The sequence below is a fragment of the Tamandua tetradactyla genome, chromosome 4 (assembly GCF_023851605.1).
Source record: "Tamandua tetradactyla isolate mTamTet1 chromosome 4, mTamTet1.pri, whole genome shotgun sequence".
NCBI lineage: Eukaryota > Metazoa > Chordata > Mammalia > Pilosa > Myrmecophagidae > Tamandua > Tamandua tetradactyla.
In genome coordinates this window covers 193,378,145-193,399,800 of record NC_135330.1, presented here as the reverse complement: position 1 = coordinate 193,399,800, position 21,656 = coordinate 193,378,145, and the positions used below count along the sequence as shown (strand labels likewise).

The 21,656-nt window shown below is 38.0% G+C and overlaps 1 protein-coding gene across 4 annotated transcripts in view; it reads right to left on the bottom strand.

Annotated features, from left to right (window-relative positions):
* The window catches only part of PAN3 (poly(A) specific ribonuclease subunit PAN3), a 212,657-nt gene that overhangs the window by 176,484 nt on the left and 14,517 nt on the right, over nt 1-21,656 (bottom strand). The window contains exon 1 of one of the 4 annotated variants that reach the window (XM_077158935.1): nt 8,446-20,785. The exons of the other annotated variants lie outside the window; for them this stretch is intronic. Within the exon in view, the coding sequence (XP_077015050.1) occupies nt 8,446-8,530 (85 nt within the window). The 5' untranslated portion in view covers nt 8,531-20,785. Of the gene's footprint in view, nt 1-8,445; nt 20,786-21,656 lie in introns of those variants that run through there. 4 annotated transcript variants of the gene reach the window in all.

The window sequence follows — 21,656 nt, the reverse complement described above, 5'->3', positions numbered from 1 at the left end:
CTATTTCCCTTATTTGTAAAATAGGTGTGAAATAATAGCACCTACTTTAAAGATTCCTTTTAATATCAAATGAAGTAATCCATGTGTGGTGGTTTCAAACTATATGTATCCCAGAAAAACATGTCCTTAAATTTAATCCATTCCTGCAGGCTAGAAGGAATATATAGTGTGTGTGAGTATAATCTTTTGATTAGATGGAGATGTGATTCCACCCCTTCCAGGTGGGCCTTGAATCTAGAATCCTACAAAAGAGGAAACATTTTGGAGAGTCAAAAACAACCGAGCTGACATAAACGACAGAAATGACGTAGCCAAAAGAAACTTCAGAGCAGAGGTGACAGGCTCTGACAGAGAAGCAGATGTTTGGAGATGCTTAGAGTCCAGCAGATGTCACCATGAGATGTTAAAGAAGCCAGAACCTTGAAAGAGCCAAGAGAAGCCAAGAGATGAAAGCTAGTGCTGGAGAAGCAAAGTGAGGAACCCCCACACAGACAGAGACTGAAAGCAACTGAGCCCAGGAGCAAGGAACAGCAGTTGCCAGCCACGTGACTAACCAGCTGACAGAGGTGTTTCAGACCCATTAGTTTTTCTTGAATGAAGGTGATCTCTTGTTGGTGCCTTAATTTTGACACTTTCATTTCCTTAAGAACTATAAACAAATCAAAAAGTTTTACAAAGTCCCTTGAGGGATGGGAGCAAATTATGGAACTATTAAACTTTACCACTGGGAAACCCCTGATAGTATGACAAACATTAGGGATACTGTAATTAATAGGCCAAGCTCTTGATTTCAAGGTTTGCTCTTGTGAAGCTTATTTACATAGTGGAGAAGTTTACCTTACCTATAGGTATGCCTAAGAGTTATTTCCAGAGGACCTCTTTTGTTGCTCAGATGTAGCCTCTCTCACTCTAAGCCCAATTCTCCTAGTGAAATCACTGTCATGTCCCCTACATGGGACATGACATTCAGGGAAGTCTCCCTGGTGGTGTGGGAGATGACTCCAGGGATGAGCCAGCCCCTGGCACCACAGGATTGACAATGCCATCCTGACCAAAAAGGGGGAAAGAAGTGTAAGGTATCAGTGGCTAAGAGAGTTCAGAGCTGCGAGGCTGCTCTGGAGGCTATTCTTACACAAGTTTAGTTAGACATCGCTACCTATCATAGTTTGCCAAACCCCAACCAAAACCATTTCTGCTAATTCCAAAGAACACCTAGGGTATAACATAAGGTTCTATACAGGTTCCATGCACTGAAGTTACTATATCCTCCAGATGGATCTCTAGACAAGATAAGTTCTGAAATGCAGAGAGGCCAGCCTCTCCAGAACATCAACTAGTTCTATCCCCTCTATCCCATATTATTAATAGCCCCTTCCAACATGAAAAAGTTACAATGGGTATAGCCCAAATACCCCTAAAGAGTAGGAGAAAGATCAGAGGTGATGGCCTCTCTCTCGAAGTCAACTCAGCAGGTGAACTCACTACCCTCCCCTCTATATGAGACACGAATCCAAGGGGTGTAAATCTCCCTAGCAAGAAGGAACAGGATTCCCAGGATGACCAAAAATCCAGCATCAAGGAATTAAGAAAGCCTTCTTGACCAAAAGGGGGAAGAAAGAAATTACACAAAGTAAAGTTTCAGTGACCAAGAGATTTCAAACAGAGTTGAGAGGTTATCCTGGAGGTTATTCTTATGCTTTTTATAGACATCCCTTTTAAGTTTAAGGTGTACTGGAATGGCTGGAGGAAAGTACCTGCAAGTCTTAAGCTGTATTCCAGTAGTCTTGATTCTTGAAGACGACTGGATAAAGATATAACTTTTATAATCTGACTATGCAACTGTAAGTCTTGTGTCTGGTGTTCCTTTTATCCAGGGTATGGACAGGTGAGTAAAAACCTATGAATATAAACTAAATAAATAATGGGGGAGTAAGAGGTAAAATAAATTGGGTAGATGGAAATACTAGTGATCGATGAGAGGGAGGGTGCAGGGATATGGTATCTACAAATGAAAAAAAAAAATGAAATGAAGACTGTGAGTAAATGTAAAAGGAGGAAAAATAGTTGGACATGACATGTAAATTACAAAAGACAAAATGGTAGAAGAAAGTACTGCCATTACAGTAATAACCTTAAATGTTCATGGATTAAATTCCCCAGTCAAAAGATACAGCATGGAAGAATGGATTAAAAAACAGGGCCCATCTATATGCTGCTTAAAGGAGACTCACTTTAGACCCAAGGATAAAAACAGGTTGAAAATAAGAGGTCAGAAAAAGATATTTCATACAAACAAAAACCAGAAAGAGCAGAGGTAGCTATACTAATATCCGACAAATTAGACTTCAACTGCAAAAGAGACAAAGAAGGACACTATGTATTTATAAAAGCAACAAACAAGAAGACAAAATCATAAATATTTATGCACTGAGTCAGAGTGCTTCAAAATGCATAAGGAAAACACTGACAACACTGAAAGAAGGAGACACCTCTACCATAGTAGTTGGAGACCACAATTCTTCACTGTCATCAGGGATAGAACATCTAGACAGAGAATCAATGAGGAAACACAGATTTTGATAAATATGATAAACGAACAACACTAGACATTCACAGAACATTACACTCCACAACAGCAGGATACACATTTTTCTCAAATGCTCATGAATCATTCTCAAGGACAGACAATATGCTGGGTGAAAAAGCAAGTCTCAGTAAATTTAAAAAGATTAAAAGTATATAAAACACTTTCTCAGACCATAATAGGATGAAGTTAGAAATGAATAACAAGCAGAGAGGAAGAAAAATTCAAATATATTGAGGCTAGACAACACACTCTTAAACAACCAGTGGGTCAAGGGAGAAATTACAAGAGAAATCAGTAAATAAATTGAGGCAAATGAAAATGAAAACACAACTATGTGATGATATTGTGAATTACTGATTCTATATGTACAATGGAATGATCATATGTTAATGTTTTCACTCTGTAGTTAAATTTTTTAATTAATAAATAAATAAATTAAAAATTAATTTTAAAAAATGATCATGCTGATGAATATACAACTATGTGATGATACTATGAGCCACTGACTGTATCTCATGTATAGAATGTTTGTATGTCAGGAATGTTTGTATGTTTTTTGTTTACAATAAAAATATATATATATATTTTTAACATGGGCAGGCACCGGGAATTGAACCCAGGTCCTCTGGCACGGTAGGCAAGCATTCTTCCCTGCTGAGCCACTGTGGCCTGCCCAAAAATATTTTTAAAAAAAGAAAAGAAAAAAACGCATCTGTGACATCAACAAATGTTCATTCACTGAATACACACACACAAAAAAAAAACAGTAAGAAAGAGATAAAATCAAGGAATTAACTTCACTTGGAAGAACTAGAGAAAGAACAGCAGACAAACCCCAAAATAAACAAAAGGAAAGAAATAATGAAGATTAGAGCAGAAATAAATGAAATTGAAAACATGAAAATAATCAAGAAAAATCAACAAAACCAGAAGTTAGGTCTTTAAGAAAATCAATAAAATTGATGGAACCTTAGTTAGGCTGACAAAAAGAAAAAGAGAGAGGATGCAAATAAATAAAATCAGGAATGGAAGAGGAGACATAACCACTGACCCCGCAGAAATAAAGGAGTTGATGAGAGGATACTTTCAGCAACTTTATGCTAATAAATTAGACAACACAGATGAAATAGACAACTTCCTAGAAAGTTAAGAAGTTGACTTAAGAAATAGATGACCTCAACAAACCAATCAATCACAAGTAAAGTGATTGAATTAGTCATCAAGAAGCTCCCCAAAAAGAAAAGTCCAGGACCAGACAGCTTCACGTGTAAATTCTACCAAGCATTTAAGAAACAATTAGAACAAGTCCTCCTCAAACTCTTCAAAAAAAACTGAAGAGGAGGGAAGGCTACCTAACTCATTCTATGGTTAAAATCACCTTAATACTTAAGTCATACAGAGATAATACAAGAAAAAAAAAATTACACACCAATCTCTCTAATGAATATAAATGCAAAATTCTCAACAAAACTCTGGCAAATCCAGCAGTAAAGTAAAAGAATTATACAACATGACCAAGTGGGATTTATTCCAGGTATGCAAGAGTGGTTCAACACAAGAAAACCAAGTGATCTAATACAACATATCAACAAATAAATGCCAAAAAGTCCAAATGGTAATCTTGATTGATGCAGAAAAGGCATTTGACAAAACTTAAAATCCTTTGAGGAAAACACTTCAAAGAATATGAATGCAAGGGAACTTCCTCAACCTGATAAAGAAAATATATGAAAAAAAAAAACACAGTTAACATCATCATCAATGGGGAAAAACTGAAAGCTCTGCCCTAAGATCAGAAACAAGACAAGAATGTCCAGGACACCATTGTTATGTAACATTGGGCTTGAAGTTCTAGCCAGAGCAATTAGACAAGAAAAAGAAATAAAAGGCATACACATTGGAAAGGAAGAAGTAAAAATCTCACTGTTTGCAGATGATATGATAATGTATGTCAAAAATTCCAAAAAGCCCATAGCAAAGTTGAGCAAATAAATGAGTACAACAAAGTGGCAGGGTACAAGAGCACCCAAAACTCAGTAGTACTTCTATATACTAGTAATAAGTAATCTGAGGAGAAAATCAAGAAAAAAAATACATTTGCAATTGCAAACATAAGAATAAAATATTTAGGAACAAATTAAACTAAGGATATAAAAGACTGATACACAGAAAACTACAAGAAATTGTTAAATCACAGAAGACCTAAATAAATGGAAGGGCATACCATGTTCATGGATGGAAAAACTAAATATAGCTAAGATGTCAATTCCACCCAAACTGATTTATAGATTCAATGCAATACCAATTAAAATCCCAACAACTTACTTTACAGAAGGAAAAACCAATAACCAAATTTATTTGGAAGAGAAGGATGCCCTGAATAGCTAAAAATATTTTCAGAAAGAAAAAAGAAGTGGAGGTCTCACATCACCTAACTTTAAATCATATTATGAAGCCACGGTGATAAAAACAGCATGATAGGAGGACTTCCGGTAAGCTGGCCAAGTGGAGTACTTTGAGATTAGCACTGCTCCAAGGAAAAGTTAGAAAAGGGACAGGAGCGCAACTGAGGTGGCAATTCAGAAGTGCAGCTGACCTCGGAGAGCCTTCTGCACATGTGACACCCCTGATTGCAGAGGCACAGGAACTGAGAGGCAGAAAGCTGGAGCCTGGTACGGAGGTGCAGTGCCACAGAGCCCGCAGGAGTGCATGGACTGAACTGCAGAACTAGGAAGTAAGCCAGGCCGTTCATACCCTCACCAGCACAGCCCTGTGACTGGGGACTCACCACAAACCCCACGCACCTGAACCCTGCCAACCACTTCCATTCCCCATGTTCCAGGTGCCCCCACCCCACCAGCCTGCGGTGCACGTACCTACCCCACACTCCCACCCAAAGTGCAGATCAATTCACTTCTCCTGCACATCTCGAGAGCACTACCTCCCTCTCCCTATTCCCTGCATGCTTGTGCCAGCACATAGAGCTTGCTTCATACCTAGCCTTCATACCTAGGCTACCCCAGCACCCGGGCCATAGTGTCAAACAGCCTCATCCCACCCTCCCAGAGCTCAGCGCATTTATTTACAGCATTATGAGGCCTGCACAGGCTCACAGACCCCCAATTATGTCATTCAGCTCATTACAGCAGTCCTAGAATCGCGCATGCACACAGCCCTTAGCCTCACTTCCCAGCTCTGAGAAACTGCCGACCTGCGCAGCTGGGTCACATCTGCCACCAATCCATGAATGCATCACACCGATTTGCTGCAACAGCTCAACGCATGTGCACAAAGGGTCCCGTGCCTGAGACCAGCAAACATGGCTAAGTCCCACAGACCAGTGCACCTGCACATCTACATTCTCCCTGGCCAGTGAGCACCCATGTTCACAAGCATCAGCACAACAATGCCAACTTGCACCCATACGTGCACTGACACATATTACTATACTGAGTGCTCCACCCCAGGCACTGCTCCCTGCTGTACAACCATTCCACAAACACAAGGACTTAGACTAGTAAAAGAAATCAACTCCCAAAGTAAATCAATAAAGACATTTATTTGCAAGCTACGAAGACAGTAGAAGATCACTAAGCATATCACAATGCAGACAGACATAGCCGTGCTTAATGACCAAAATAAAACAACAGAGGACACATAGATGTTGGAACAACTAATCAAAGATGTTCATACAAATCTACTTAATAAAATAAGTGGGATAGCAAATGGAATAAAGGAGATGAAGAAGACAGTAGAAGAAGAGGAATTTGCAAGATAAACAGAAAAATAGCAGAAATTAAGGAGATTAAAGACTCTGTTGACTAAATAAAAAACATTCTAGAGGCACACAACACCAGATCTGAAGAGACAGAAGAAAGAATAAGTGATATAAAGGACAGGATAATTGACTTTAAAGACTTAAAATAGCAAATGGCAAAAAAAAGATGGAAAAAATTTAATAGGAACTCAGGGAAATGACAGATAAAACAAAGCACAAATATAAGAATCACTGGTGTCCCAGAAGGAGAGGACAGGCGTAAAGGGCTAGGAAGAGTAGCTGAGGATATAATGGGGGAAAACTTCCCAACCCTCATAAAGGATATAAATATACAAGTCAAAGAAGTCCAACAAACCCCAACCAGAGTAAATTCAAATAGGCCTTCCCCAAGGCACATACTAATCACGCCGTCAAATGTGGAAGACAAGCAGAAAATCCTGAAAGGGGCAGGAGAAAAATAATCTACTACATACAAGGGAAATCAAATAAGACGGAGTTCAGACTACTCAACTGGCACCCTGGAGGCAAGAAGGCAGTGGTATGGTATATTCAAGATCCTGAAAGAGAAAGACTTCCAGCCGAGAATTCTGTACCCAGCCACACTGTCCTTCAAAATTGAGGGAGAGATTAAAGTTTTCACAGAAAAGAAGTCCTGAAACACTCTGTCAACAAGAGACTGGCCCTACAAGAAATACTAAAAGGAGTTCTGCCAGACGAAAAAAAAACAGAGGCAAGTGAGATCTAGAAGAGGGCACAGAATTGAAGAGTACCACTAAGGGTAATTTAAGTAACACAAGGGGAAAGAGGGAAAAGACTATGTAGATCTGACAAATAAAAATGATAAGATGGTGAAATCTAGAAACGCCTTTTCAGTAATAACTTTGAATGTCAACAGACTAAACTTACCAATTAAAAGATGCAGATTGGCAGAATGGATTAAGAAACATAATCCAGCTATATGCTGCTTACAAGAGACTGATTTTAGACACAAGGATACAAATTGACTGAAAGACAAAGGATGGAAAAAGATGTTCTACGCAAGTTGTAACCAAAGAAAGCAGGAGTAGCTACACTAACATCGGACAAAACAGACTTCAAATGTAAAGGCATAATAAGAGACAAAGAAGAACACTTCATACTAACCAAAAGGTCAATTTACCAAGAAGATATAACAATCATAAATGTTTATGCTCCCAATGAAGGAGCTCCAAAATACATGAGACAGATATTGGCAAAACTGAAGGGAGCGATAGATGTTTCAAAGATAATAGGAGACTTCAATACACCACTCTATAGATAGAACAACCAGAGAGCAGATCAACAAGGAAATAGAGAAGTTAAATAACTTGATAAATGAATTAGACCAAATAGACATATATACGTCATTGCACCCCAAAGCACAAGGTTATACATTCTTCTCTAGTGCTCATGGAACACCCTTCTGTATAGATCATATGCTGGGCACAAAACAGGTCTCCACAAATTTATTCAAAGCACTTTCTCTGATCACAATGGGATGAAGCTAGTTCTCAATAACCACCACACAACAAGAACATTCACAAATATATGGAGATTAAATAATACACTCTTAAACAACCAGTGAGTCAAAGAAGAAACTGCTAGAGAAATAAGTAGCTATCCGGAGATGAATGAAAATGAGAAATTTCCCTCACAGAGGGAAATTTATTGCCCTAAATACCTACATTAAAAAACAAGTAAGAGCAAAAATCGAGGACTTAACAGCAAACCTGGAGGAACCTGAGGAAGAACAGCAAAAACCCCAAAACAAATAGGAGAAGAAAAATAACAAAGATTAAAGAAGAGAGAAATGAATGGGAGAACAAAAGAACAATGGAAAGACTCAATAAAACCAAAAAGGTGGTTCGTTGGGAAAATCAATAAAATTGATGGGCCACTGTTCTAATTTGCTAACTGCCAGAACGCAATATACCACAAATAGAATAGCTTTTAAAACGGGGAATTTAATAAGTTGCTAGTTTACAATTCTAAGGTCAAGAAAATGTCTCAGTTAAAACAAGTCTATAGAAATGTCCAATATAAGGCATCCAGGGAAAGATACCTTGGTTCAGAAGGCTGACAAAGTTCAGAGTTTCTCTCTCATCTGGAAAGGCACACAGTGAACACAGCCAGGGTTCCTTTCTCATCTGGAAGGGCACATGGAGAACATGGCGTCATCTGCTAGATTCTTCTCCTGGCTTCCTGTTTCATGAAGCTCCCCGGGAGGCGTTTTCCTTCTTCATCTCCAAAGCACTGGCTGATAGACTCTCTGCTTCATGGTGCTGCAGCATTCTCTGCTCTCTCCGAACCTCTTTAATTCTCCAAAATGATTCCTCTTTTATAGGACTCCAGAAACTAATCAAGATCCGCCCAAATGGGTGGAGACACAACTCACCTAATCCAGCTTAAACAACCACTCTTGATTGGGTTACATCTCCAGGGAGATGATCTAATTACAGATTCAAACATACAGTATTGAATAGGGATTATTTTGCCTTTACAAAATGGGATTTTGATTAAAACATGGCTTTTCTAGGGGACATACATCCTTTCAAACCAGCAGAGCCACTATCAAGAAAGACAAAGAAAAGAGAGAGGATGCAAATAAACAAAATCAGAAATGAGAAGGGGTGCTTTACCACAGACCTTGAAGAAATAAAAGAAATAACAAGAGGATACGATGAACAACCATATGCCAACAAACTCGACAACTTAGAAAAAGTGCACAAATTCCTCAAGACACACAAACAAGTTACACTGACTCAGGAAGAAATAGAAGATCTCAACAAACCAAGCACAAGTAAAGAGATTCAATCAGTCATTAAAAATGTTCCTACAAAGAAAAGCCCAGGGCCAGATGGCTTCACAGGTGAATTTTATCAAACATTCCAGAAAGAACTAACACCAATCCTGCTCAAATTTTTCCAAAACATTGAGGAAAAAAGAACTCTACCTAATTCATTTTATGAAGCTAATATCATTTTAAAACCAAAACCGGGTAAAGATACTGTAAGAAAGGAAAACTACAGGCCAATCTCCGTAATGAACATACCTGCAAAAATTCTCAATATAATATTAGCATTCGAATCCAACAGCACATTAAAAGAATTATACATCATTACCAAGTAGGGTTTATACCAGGAATGCAAGGATGGTTCAACACAAGAAAATCAATTACTATAATACAGCACATTAACAAATCGAAAGGGAAAAATCACATGATTTCGATTAATGCTGAAAAAGCATTTCACAAAATTCAGCATCCTTTCCTGATAAAAACATTTCAAAAAATAGAAATCAAAGTTAACTACCTCGATCTGATAAAGGGAATATATGAAAAACCGACAGCCAGCATCATACTCAATAGCAAGAGACTGAAAAACCTTCCCCCTAAATCAGGTACAAGACAAAGATGCCCATGGTCACCATTAGTTAACATAGTGAGAGAAGTTCTAGCTAGTGCAATCAGGCAGGACAAAGAAATAAAAGGCATCCAAACTGGAAAGAAAGAGTAAAATTCTCATTATTTGCAGATGATATGATAGTATACTTGGAAGATTCTGAGAAATCTACAGCAAAATTACTTGAGCTAATAAACAAATTCAGCAAGGTGGCAGGATAGGAAATCAAAATGCAAAAATTAGTAACATATCTATATACAAGCTATATACCTAGTTGAGTTAGTTAAGGAAAAATTTCCATTCAAAATAGCAACTAAAAGAATCAAATACTTAATAGGAACATAAAGGACTTGTAAACAGAAAACTACATAACACTGCTAAAAGAAATCAAGAGATCTAAGTAGGTGGAAAGACATTCCATGTTCGTGGGTAGGAAGAAAATATAGTTAAGATATCAATTTTCCCCAAATTCATCTACAAATTCAACACAGTACCAATCAAAATTCCAGCAACCTACTTTGAAGATTTGGATAAACTAACTATCGAATTCTTCTGGAAGGGAAAGAGACCCTGAATAGCTAAAAGCATCCTAAATAAAGAGAATGAAATGGGAGGATTAACACTCCCTGACCTATAAAGGAGGTTATAACACTCCTGTATAACCTATTATAAAGCCACAGTGGTCAGAACAGCATGGTACTGGCACAAAGACAGAAGCATTGACGAATGGAATTGAATCCAGAATGCAGAAATAGACCACTAAATTTATGGTCAAGTGATTTTTGACAGGGCCCCCAAATGATGTGAATTGGGACAAAATAAAGTCTTTTCAATCACTGGGAATGGAAGAATTGGCTATCAATAGCCAAAACAATGATAGAGGACCCCTATCTTATCCCTAGACAAAAATTAAAACAAAGTGGATTAATTTATATGAGAACCAATACCATAAAACTTCTACAAGAAAATGTAGGAAAACATCTTCAAGACCTAGTAATAGGAGGTAGCTTCCTAAACTTTACAACCAAAGCACAAGCAACAAAACAAAAAATAAATAAATGGGAACTCCTCAAAATCAAATTCTTCTACATCTCAAAAGACTCTATCAAGAAGGTGAAGAGGCAGCCAACTTAATGGGGGAAAATATTTGGAAATCACATATTGGACAAAGGTCTGATTCCTATATATACAAAGTAATCATACAACTCAACAACAAAAGAACAAACAACCCAGTTATAAAATGGGCTAAAGATATGGATAGGCATTTTTCTGAAGAGCAAATACAGATGGCTCAAAAGCACATGAAGGGGTGCTCATTTTAACTGGCTATAAGGGAAATGCAGAACAAGACTACAATGCGATACCACCTCACACCTATAAGAATAATTGCTATTAAACAAACAGGAAACTATAAATGTTGGAGAGAATGTGGAGAAACTGGGACATTTACGCACTGCTGGCAGGAATGTATAATGTTCTGTCACTATGGAAGACTATTTGGCTGTAACTCAGGAAACTAAATGTCGAGTTGCCCTATGACCCAGCAATAGTACTACTTGGTATATACACAAAAGAGCTGAAAGCAATGACACAAACAGACATTTGCACACTGATGTTCATAGCAGCATTATTCACAATCGCCAAAAGATGGAAACAAACCAAATGCCCATCAAGAGATGAGTGGATCAACAAAATGTGGTAAAAACATATGATGAAATATTATGCAGCAATGAGACAAAATGGTGTCCTGAAGCACAAGACAAGATGGATGAGGCTTGAGGACATAATGCTGAGTGAAGTTAGCCAGATACAAAAGGATAGATACTACATGAGTTCACTTTTATGACCAGCATAAAGGTATAATCATAGACTTATAATACAGAATATAAGGGACTCAGAGATACATAGAAGCTAGAGATGGGTGAACTGTTAGCTAATGAGGCTGAACTCGAATTTAAGGGAACATAAAAGGAGCGAAGGTGATTCTCTAGTGGGTCTAGAAGTAATATTACCACATTGAAGATAAACAAGATTCAGAGTTGTATAGACCTACGTGTCCCACTGACTCACACTAGAAATATGAATGAATTCTCGTAAGAATTACTTCAAAGATATGATTCTTGTATAAAGAGCATTTAAGTCCAGGGAACAGGGGGAAAACTGCTACTACATGCTATGAGCTATGTTTAAAAGGAAAGTATCAGCCCTACCACAGCAACAGCAGAGGTAAATAATGGGGTGTGGGACAAGAGTTAAGAGGAGGTTTAGATTTCCTATGTGGTAAGGATGAGTTTATTGGTTTTCTGTCTCTTGGGATCAATGAAATTATCTAAAATTGAGCATACCGGTGGACTGTGGACTTTGGGCCCTCTACATGATGCCCGATGAATGCAGGTGGTTGAAGGATGCACTGACAGAGTAGTAGATTGGTGAACGATGGTGTACACTTATGAACGAAGGTTGTGCTGCTACAAAAAGGAACAATGTCATGAGGCAGGCAACAAAGTGAATGAACTTATGGGACATCTGGGGAGACAAAATAAGCCAGAAACAAAACAAAAAAAAACAATGGTATGGTCACCTTTAGAAAATGCTTATAGGAAAACAAGGCATCAACTGTAAGCTTTTAGAGCAGACTCATTAAGTCCAGAGTGGTGATTATTTCTGGATTTGAGAGGCTATTTTATATATATAACCTGATTAAATTTAGAGATAAGAACGAAGCCAAACAGGTTGGGGTTAAAGTAATTCAGAACACAGGGGTAAGGAAGACGTGTCTATACTTTAGAACCACACATACCCTTTGAGATCAATGGAAGAAAAGTTTATTTGATCTGGAACTGAAATTTTCTGTAGTTCATAATCTAATTCAACCTATCTGTAGAGCTCATCTGAACAACTGAAACACAGTAAGCACAGAATAAGAAAGAGGTCCTTTAACCCTGTAAAGATTATTGTAATGCCTGGAAACATCCTACAGTATATTAATCAGATAATCAAAGAGTATTGGCAAAGTCCCCTGAGGGAGGGAAGAAAGAATATGGAACTATTAAACCTTACCATCAAGGAATTCCCTGATACTGTGTCAAACTTAAGGGACACCCAAATCAATAGGCCATGCCCTCGATCATGAGGCTTACACTTGTGAAGATTAGGCAGGTAGCAGAGAAGTTTAGTACCTATAGGCATGCCTAAGAGTTACTTCTGGAGGACCTCTGTTGTTACTCGGATGTGGCCTCAGTCTCTCTAAGCCCAACTCTGCAAGTGAAATCACTGCCCTCCCCTGTACATGACATCGAGGGGTGAAAGTCTCCCTGGCAACGTGGGAGATGACTCCCAGGGATGAATCCAGAGCTGGCACTGTGGCATTAACAATTACATCCTGGCCAATGGGGGAAAAGAAGTGTAATTAATAAAGTATCAGTGACAGAGAGAGTTCAAATAGAACTAAGGCATAGTTCATCTAGGGCAATATATAAGATTCCACAAGGGTCCCTGGCACTAGAGTAACTTTCCAGAAACCTACAATCTCCAGATGGGTCCCTGGCCCAAATAAGTCCTGAAACCTAGCCCAGCCTCTCCAGAACATCAGATAGCTCCATCTCCCTATCCCATATTAGTGACAGACCCTTCCAAAAGCAAAACTTTAGAACTGCCATAGCCCAAACAACCCTGAAGAGAGGTATGGAAAGATCAAAGGTGATGGTGGAATTATACATAAAAGATAAGACTTAACAAATGAATATAAATGCTGAATCATAAATTGGTTATCTCTTTTAATCTCCAATATTTTAGAGCAGCTAGAAGTGAAAACCTAAAATTGTAAAACTGTAACCATGTCAAAGTCTGAAATGTGTTCTACAATTAATTGTGATGCTGTGCTTGGATATTTATAGCTTTTTTGTACATGTTTATGTTCACAAAAAAAAGAGGGGAAAAAAAGTCGATTGTGATGATAAAAAAAAGTATTTAAGCCCTCTAGCCTCCTATATTCTGGAGTAGCTAGAAGGAAAAATAGAAGAGGATCATTTGGTAACCCATGACAAACTCTGGGATGTGTCCTGTAACCACTTGATGAAGACCGCTTTGAAAACTACTGCCTTTTTCTTTCTTTGCTTTGTATATATGTTACACCATACAATTAAAAAAAAAAAAAAAAAAAACATGATACAGGCATAAAGACAGATATACTGACCAATGGAATCAAGTTGAGCGTTCAGAAATAGACCCTCTCATCAATGGACAACAAATCTTTGATTAGGGTGTCAAACCAACCCACCTAGGAGAGTAGTCTCTTCAATAAACGGTGCTTAGAGAACTGGATATCCATATGCAAAAGAATGAAAGAGGATCCACATCTTACACCCTACACAAAAATTAACTCAAAATGGATCAAAGACTTAAACAATACAGTTAAGAAAAACTTTTAGAAGAAAATGTAGGGAAATATCTTATAAATCTTATAACAGGAGATGGTTTCTGTGCTGGTTTGAAAGGAAGTATGCCCCCTAAGAAAAGCCATGTTTTAATATAAATCCCATTTCATAAAGGTAGAATAATCTCTATTCAATACTGTATGTTTGAAACTATAATCAGATCGTATCCCTGGATGATGTGATAAGAGTGGTTGTTAAACCGGATTACGGGACGACATGTCTCCACCCATTTGGGCCGGTCTTGATTGGTTTACTGGAGTCCTATAAAAGAGGAAACATTTTGGAGAAAGAGATTCAGAGAGAGCAACACTACGAAGCAGAGAGTCCACCAGCCAGCGACCTTTGGAGATGAAGAAGGAAAATGTCTCCCGGGGAGCTTCATGAAACAGGAAGCCAGGAGAAGACGCTAGCAAATGACGCCATGTTCACCATGTGCCCTTCCAGCCGAGAGAGAAGCCCTGACTGTGTTCGCCACGTGCCTTCTCACTTGAGAGAGAAACACTGAACTTCATCGGCCTTCTTGAACCAAAGTATCTTTCCCTTGATGCCTTTGACTGGACATTTCAACAGACTTGTTTTAATTGGGACATTTTCTCAGCCTTAGAACTGTAAACTAGCAGCAACTCATTAAATTACCCCTTTTAAAAGCCATTCCGTTTTGGTATATTGCATTTTCCGGCAGCTAGCAAACCAGAACAGTTTCCTAGACCTTACATCCAAAGCACAAGTCTACTTGGTGCAAAATGTATATTTTGGTAGTCTATTACCTAATTTAACTTTTATGGTCAATTTAGTTGAACACCATAAGCACATGGAATCTTTAAAAGGGCGTGAAATCTTGTTGGTTTGTCCAGGTTAGGTGTGATGCCCTGATATATTCCAGAGTAATCTGGGCAGTGTACTTGCAAAATCCCCTTAGGGACTGCGGAAAAAGAGGAAATATTCAACTTCTCCATTTGGAGAATTTCCAATATTCTCACAAGCAGTGAGGACAATCAAATCAATAGGCTGAGCTCGGGATTCACCCCTATGAAACTTATCCCTGCAAAGTGTAGGTTAAGGTTAATTATAATTCTGTTTAAGAATCACCCCAGAGAACCTGTTTTGTTGTTCATATGTGGCCTCTCTCTCTACGCCAACTCGGCAGGTGAACCCACTGTCCTCCCCCCATGTAAGATATGACTCCCAGGGTTGTAAATATCCCTGGCAACATGGAACACAACTCCAGGGATTCACCAGGATCCGGCATCATGGAATTGAGAAAGTCTTCTTGACCAAAAGGGCAAAGAGAGAAATGAGACAAATAAGGTTTCACTGGCTGAGCAATTTCAAACAGTTAAGAGGTTATCCTGGAGGTTATTCTTACACATTATATAGATAGCCCCTTTCAGTTTATGGTGCTTTGGAGTGGCTGGAGGGAAGTACCTAAAACTGTTGAGCTGTGTTCCAGTAGCCTTGACTCTTGAAGATGATTGTATAATGATATAGCTTTCACAATGACTATGTGATTGTGAAAACCTTGTGTCTGATGCTCCTTTCATCCAGGGTATGGATAGATCAGTAAAAAAATATGGATAAAAATAAATAAATAGGGGAGATAAGGGATAAAATAAATTGTATAGACTGAAATGTTAGTGGTCAATGAGAGGGAGGGGTGTAGGGTATAGGACATATGAGTTTTTCCTTTTTTCTTCTAATCTCTTTTTTGTGGAGTAAGGCAAATATTCTAAAAATGATCGTGGTGATGAACAGGCAACTATGTGGTGATACTGTGAGCCACTGATTGTATACCATGTATGAACTGTATGTGAGTGGAGATTAGTAGATAAGAATATGTTTTTAAAAATTAAACACTTTTGTGCATCAAAGAACTTGGTCAGAAAAGTAAAAAGGCAGCCTACGCAACAGGAGACAATATTTGGAAACCACATATCAGATAAGGGTTTAGTATCCAGAATATATAAAGAGATTCTTCACCTTCACAACAAAAACACAAACAGCCCAATTAAAAAAGGGGCAAAGACATGAACAGACACTTCTCAGAAGAGGAAGTACAAATGGCTAAAATGCACATGAAAAGATGCTCAACTTCACTGGCTATTAGGGAATTGCAAATCAAAACCACAATGAGATATCATCTGGCACTCACTACAATGGTCATTATCAAAAAACAAAACAAAACAAACAAACAAAAGGAAATGACAAGAGCTGGAGAGGATGTAAGAAAGAGGCAAACTTATCCACTGTTGGCAGGAATGTAAAACTGCACAACTGCTCTGAAATGCAGTTTGGTAGGTCCTCAGGAAGCTAAATATAGAATTGTCAAATGATCCAGCAATCCCATAACTAAGCATATATTCAGAGAAACTTAAGGCAGGGACACAAATGGACATTTTCACACCAATGTTTACAGCAGCATTATTTATGACTGCCAAGAGATGGAAACAGCCCAAATGTTCATCAGTGGATGAGTGGCTAAACAAGCTGTGGTACATATACACAATGGAATATTACACAGCTGTAAGACAGAATAAAGTCATGAAGCATGTACCAATGCGGATGATACTTGAGGAAATTATTCTGAGTGAAATTAGCCAGAAACAAAAGGACAAATACTGTATGGTCTCACCAATCTGAACTAGCATTAGTAAGTAAACTTTAACAGTTGAAGTTAAGAACACAGGTTATCAGAAGAAAGAAAATATGGTAGAGATTGGGCATCTGGTGTTGAATGAATACAGATAGTGCTATAGGACTGACTATAAAAATTGAGAATGGACAGCACAATAACTTTATTGTAGCACAATAATACTAAATACACTCAATGAAGGTGAATATGAGTATAGCTGAGGAAGGAGGGCTGGGGTATGTATACCACCAGATGGAAAGAGGATAAAGACCGAGACAGTACAACTCAGGAATGCCTAGAGTGGACAATGATGGTGATTAAACGCACAAATATAAAAACCTTTTGCATGAGCGGAACAAACAAAAGTCAACATTGCAAGGTGTTGAAAATGGGTGGTATGGGGGGGAGAGTAAAATCAATGCAAACTAGGGTCTACAGTCAACAATGACATTGTAATATGCTTCCACTGAATGTAACAAAGGCAATAGGCCAAAACTAAATGTCAGCAGGCGGGGCATGGGGGAAGAATATAGATTCTCTGTGGGAGAAAAGGAAATGTCTTCATGTAGACTACGGTGGTGAAGACATGTCTATTTACTTAGGATATATTGTATGATGTGCAAATAAAACTGTTTAAAAATGAAAAAAAAAGAAAGATTAAATGTGGAGAGAGCGATGTACCCACTCACTGCTGGTAGGGAAAGAGAATGGTGCAACCCCTCTGGAGGGCAGTGTGGTGCCTCCAAGGAGGTTAAAAATAGGCTTACCATATGATCCCGAAACTCCGTTATGAGGTAACTACTTGGAAGAACTAAAAGCAGGGACGCAAATGGACATTTTCAGGCTGGTATTTAAAGCAGCAGTATTCATGATTTGCAAAGGATAGAAGCGGCCTAAGGGTACACAACTGATGAATGGAAGGGCGAATTCAATTGAACATTAAGCGGCTCCAAGAAGAAATAAAATTGTAAGACATGCAACTAGGTGAATGAACCCTGAGGACATTATGTTGAATAAAATAAGCTAGAAATAAAAAGACAAATAATGGAAGGCCTAACTAATATGGACTAACTATAAATGTGCAAACTCTAAAAACTGAATTCTAGAGCACAGGTTATCAGGGAATAGGACATGGGCAGAGATTGGGCAATCGATGATTAAGGAGTACAGAATGTTCAAATTAATCTTATGTAAAAGTTCCTAGATTATAACCTTTTACAGCAGTCAAACTATTCCTGAGTTGTAACTTTTATTTTTAAATTCTGAAATGCTGAGCTCTTTGTGTATAACCTGGTTGTTTCCTGGATTTTGGATTATCTGTGTGACACCTGAGACTCAGCAGTAAGAGTTCTGCAGCCTTAACAATCAGCATTACCCCATATAGCAACTGTTAAAGAAGCTGAAAAAGAGCTCAGACTTCAGAGGTACAAATCACATTGATCTGTTTAGGACTAAGGTAAATCAGAACACAGGGCAAAACATAATATTGATTGTATTTTAAAACTTCAATTTCTGTGTAAGACCAAAGGAAGAGATGTTTATTTGGTACAAAATTTATATTTTCTGTAGCATACTATTTAACTTAACCTATATTCAAACAACATAATTACATGGAACCTTGAATAAGGAATGAGGTCTTGTTATTTTATACAGATTAATGCAATACCATTATACATTCCAGAATAATGTGGGCAGAAAATAAAAGAGTACTATGCAAAATCTCCTTGAGGGACTAGCGGGAAAATGTGTAGATACTAAACTTCTCATCTGAGGAATTCTTGATATTCTCCAAGCTTTATGGACTCCCAATTTAATAAGCCAAGCCCTTGATCTTGGGGCTTGCCCTTACAAAACTTATTCATGAAAAGGAGAAACTAATTTTCATTACATCTAAGAATTACACCCCTCCCCACCAGGGAACCTCTTTTTTTGCTCAAGATGTGGCCTCTCTCCCTAAATCAACTCTGCAAATAACTCAGTACCCTTCCCATTACATGGGACATGATTCCCAGGAGTGTAAATTTCCCTAGCAATGTAGGGCATGACTCCCAACGATGAGTCTGGCCCTGCATAGTAGGACTGAGAATGACTTCTTGACCAAAAGGGGAAAAAGAAGTGGAATAAAACAAAGTTGCTGTGGCTAAGAGATTTCAAAGAGTATAGAGAGGTCATTCTGAAGGTGATTCCTATATATTACATAGATATTTCTTTTTAGTTTTGAGCATATTCAAATAGCTAGAAGGAAATACCTGAAACTGTTTAACTATAATCCAGTAAACTTGATTCTTGATGATGATTGTATAACTATATGGCTTTTATGGTGTGCGATTGTGAAAACTTTGTGACTGACATTCATTTTATCCAAGGTATGGGCAGATGAGTAAGAAAATAACGGTAAAAAATAAATAAAAAATAGGGGGGATAAGAATATGGGATATTTTGGGTGTTCTTTATATATTTTTTGGAGTAATGAAAATGTTTGAAAATTAACTGCGATGATGCATGCACAACTACATGATGATGCTGTGAGCCATAGATTGTATACTTTGGATAATTATATGGTATATAAATATATCTCAATAAAATTGCCTTAAAAAAATAGTGTTAGCAAATGCAAGGTGTTAATAATAGGGTAGTATAGAGAATTCTACATTTTATGCCCAACTGCTCTGTAAACCCATAACTTCTCTGTTTGAGCATCTTAAGCACCTTAAAAAAAAAAAAAAGGAAAAAATGGACAACTAAAGGAAATCAGGAGAATAAGAACACAGAATATCTATAGAGATGGAAAGTATGAAAAGGAACCAAACAGTTGAAGAATATAGTAACTAAAATTAAAAACTTCCTTTCAGGTTCCACAGCAGACTGGAGCTGGCAGAATAAAGAATCAGTGAATTTGAACATAAGATGATTGAAATCATCCAGTCTGAACTGTAGAAAGAGAAAGGGACAAGGAAAAGTGAACAGAGCTTGAGGAATCTGTGGGACACCAACAAGCTCTCCAATACAATCATGCATTATAAGCATTCCAGAAGGAAGGAAGGCAGCAAAATGAATATTCAAAGAAATAATGGCTAAAAATGTCCTAAATTTAACAAAAGACATATTCTGAATATACCCATTCAAGATGCTCAACAATCATGCATTATAAGAATTCCAGAAGGAAGGAAGGCAGCAAAATGAATATTCAAAGAAATGACTGAAAAAGTCCCAAATTTAACAAAAGACATGAATATACCCATTCAAAATGCTCAACAAACTCCAAACAGGGTGAATCCAAACAGATCCACCACACCCTCGTATTATAACCAAACTAATGAATGCCAAAGATAAGAGAATTCTGAGAGCCATGTTGAAAAGTATTGAAAGCAAAAAAACTGTCACCCAAGAATTCTATTAACAGCAAAACTGTCTTCACAAATGTGGGAAAGATCGAGAAGGAATCCATCACCACTAGACAGGCCCTACAAGAAATGCTAAATGGAGTTCTACAGTTCGAAAGGAACAATAGATCAAAGCCACATGAGGAAATAAGAATTTCCAGTAAGGATAACAACACTGATTTATAAATGCTAGCACTATTCTGTTTGGGTTTTGGTGTGGGGGTTTTGACTGCTGTTGTTTTTGGTTTTTTTATTTTTTGTTGTTGTTTTGGTTTCATTTGGTTTATTTGTATTTTTACTTCCTACAGAATCTAAACAGTAAATACAAAAATACAATGATAAATCAGTGGTTTGGGATTTATACTGTATGACTATGGATTTGTGACAAGAACTACATAAAGGCAGGGGAATGGACTGGTATAAGAACAAAGTTTGTCCATACTATTGAATCAAGCTGCTTTCTAAGCAAACCAGTGTTACAGATTTAGGATGTTAAATTTAACATCCATGGTAACTGTTCTAATTTGCCAGCTGCCGGAATGCAACACACCAGAGATGGATTGGCTTTTAATAAAAGGGGATTTATTTTGTTAGTTCTTCAGAGGAAAGGCAGCTAACTTTCCACTGAGGTTCTTTCTTATGTGGAAGGCACAGGATGGTCTCTGCTGGTCTTCTCTCCAGGCCCCTGGGTTCTAACAATTTTCCCCGGGGTGACTTCCTTCTGCATCTCCAAAGGCCTGGGCTGAGCTGCGAGTGCTGAGATGAGGAATGCCCAGCTGCTAGGCTGTGCTACATTGCGCTCTCTCATTTAAGCACCAGCCAATTAAGTCAAACATCACTCATTGCAGCAGACACGCCTCCTAGCTGACTGCAGATGTAATTAGAAACAGATGAGGTTCATGTACCATTGACTTACGGCCGCAGCAACAAAACTAGCTATGCTCACCTGGCCAAGTTGACAACTGAATCTAACTAACACAGTAACCACAAGGAAAATATCAGAGAATATGCAAGCCACAGAAATAGATATTAAGGGTACAGACAGGCCATGGAAGAGATGGAAGGAAACACAGGGGTAGTGAGGAGTTGATGCATAAAGGGTAGAGGGCTTCTATTTTTGGAAGATGGGAAACTTTCAGTAATGAAAGGTGGTGAGGGTATAGTAACAGCATAAATCAGTGATCCCACTGAATGGTAAGCTTGAGACTGGATACGATGGGAGCATTTATATTGTCTATATGTTCCCACAATTTAAAAGAAAGATTGAGCAACTAAACAGACAATGACAATTAAATGCAAAATGTGATCCTGTATCTGATCAAGTAAAGGTTGAGAAAAGGAGCAAAAAAACATTCTGGGGACCTATGAAATAAGTGGAATATTGACTATAAATTTTTTATCACTGTTAAATTTCTCAAACTTAA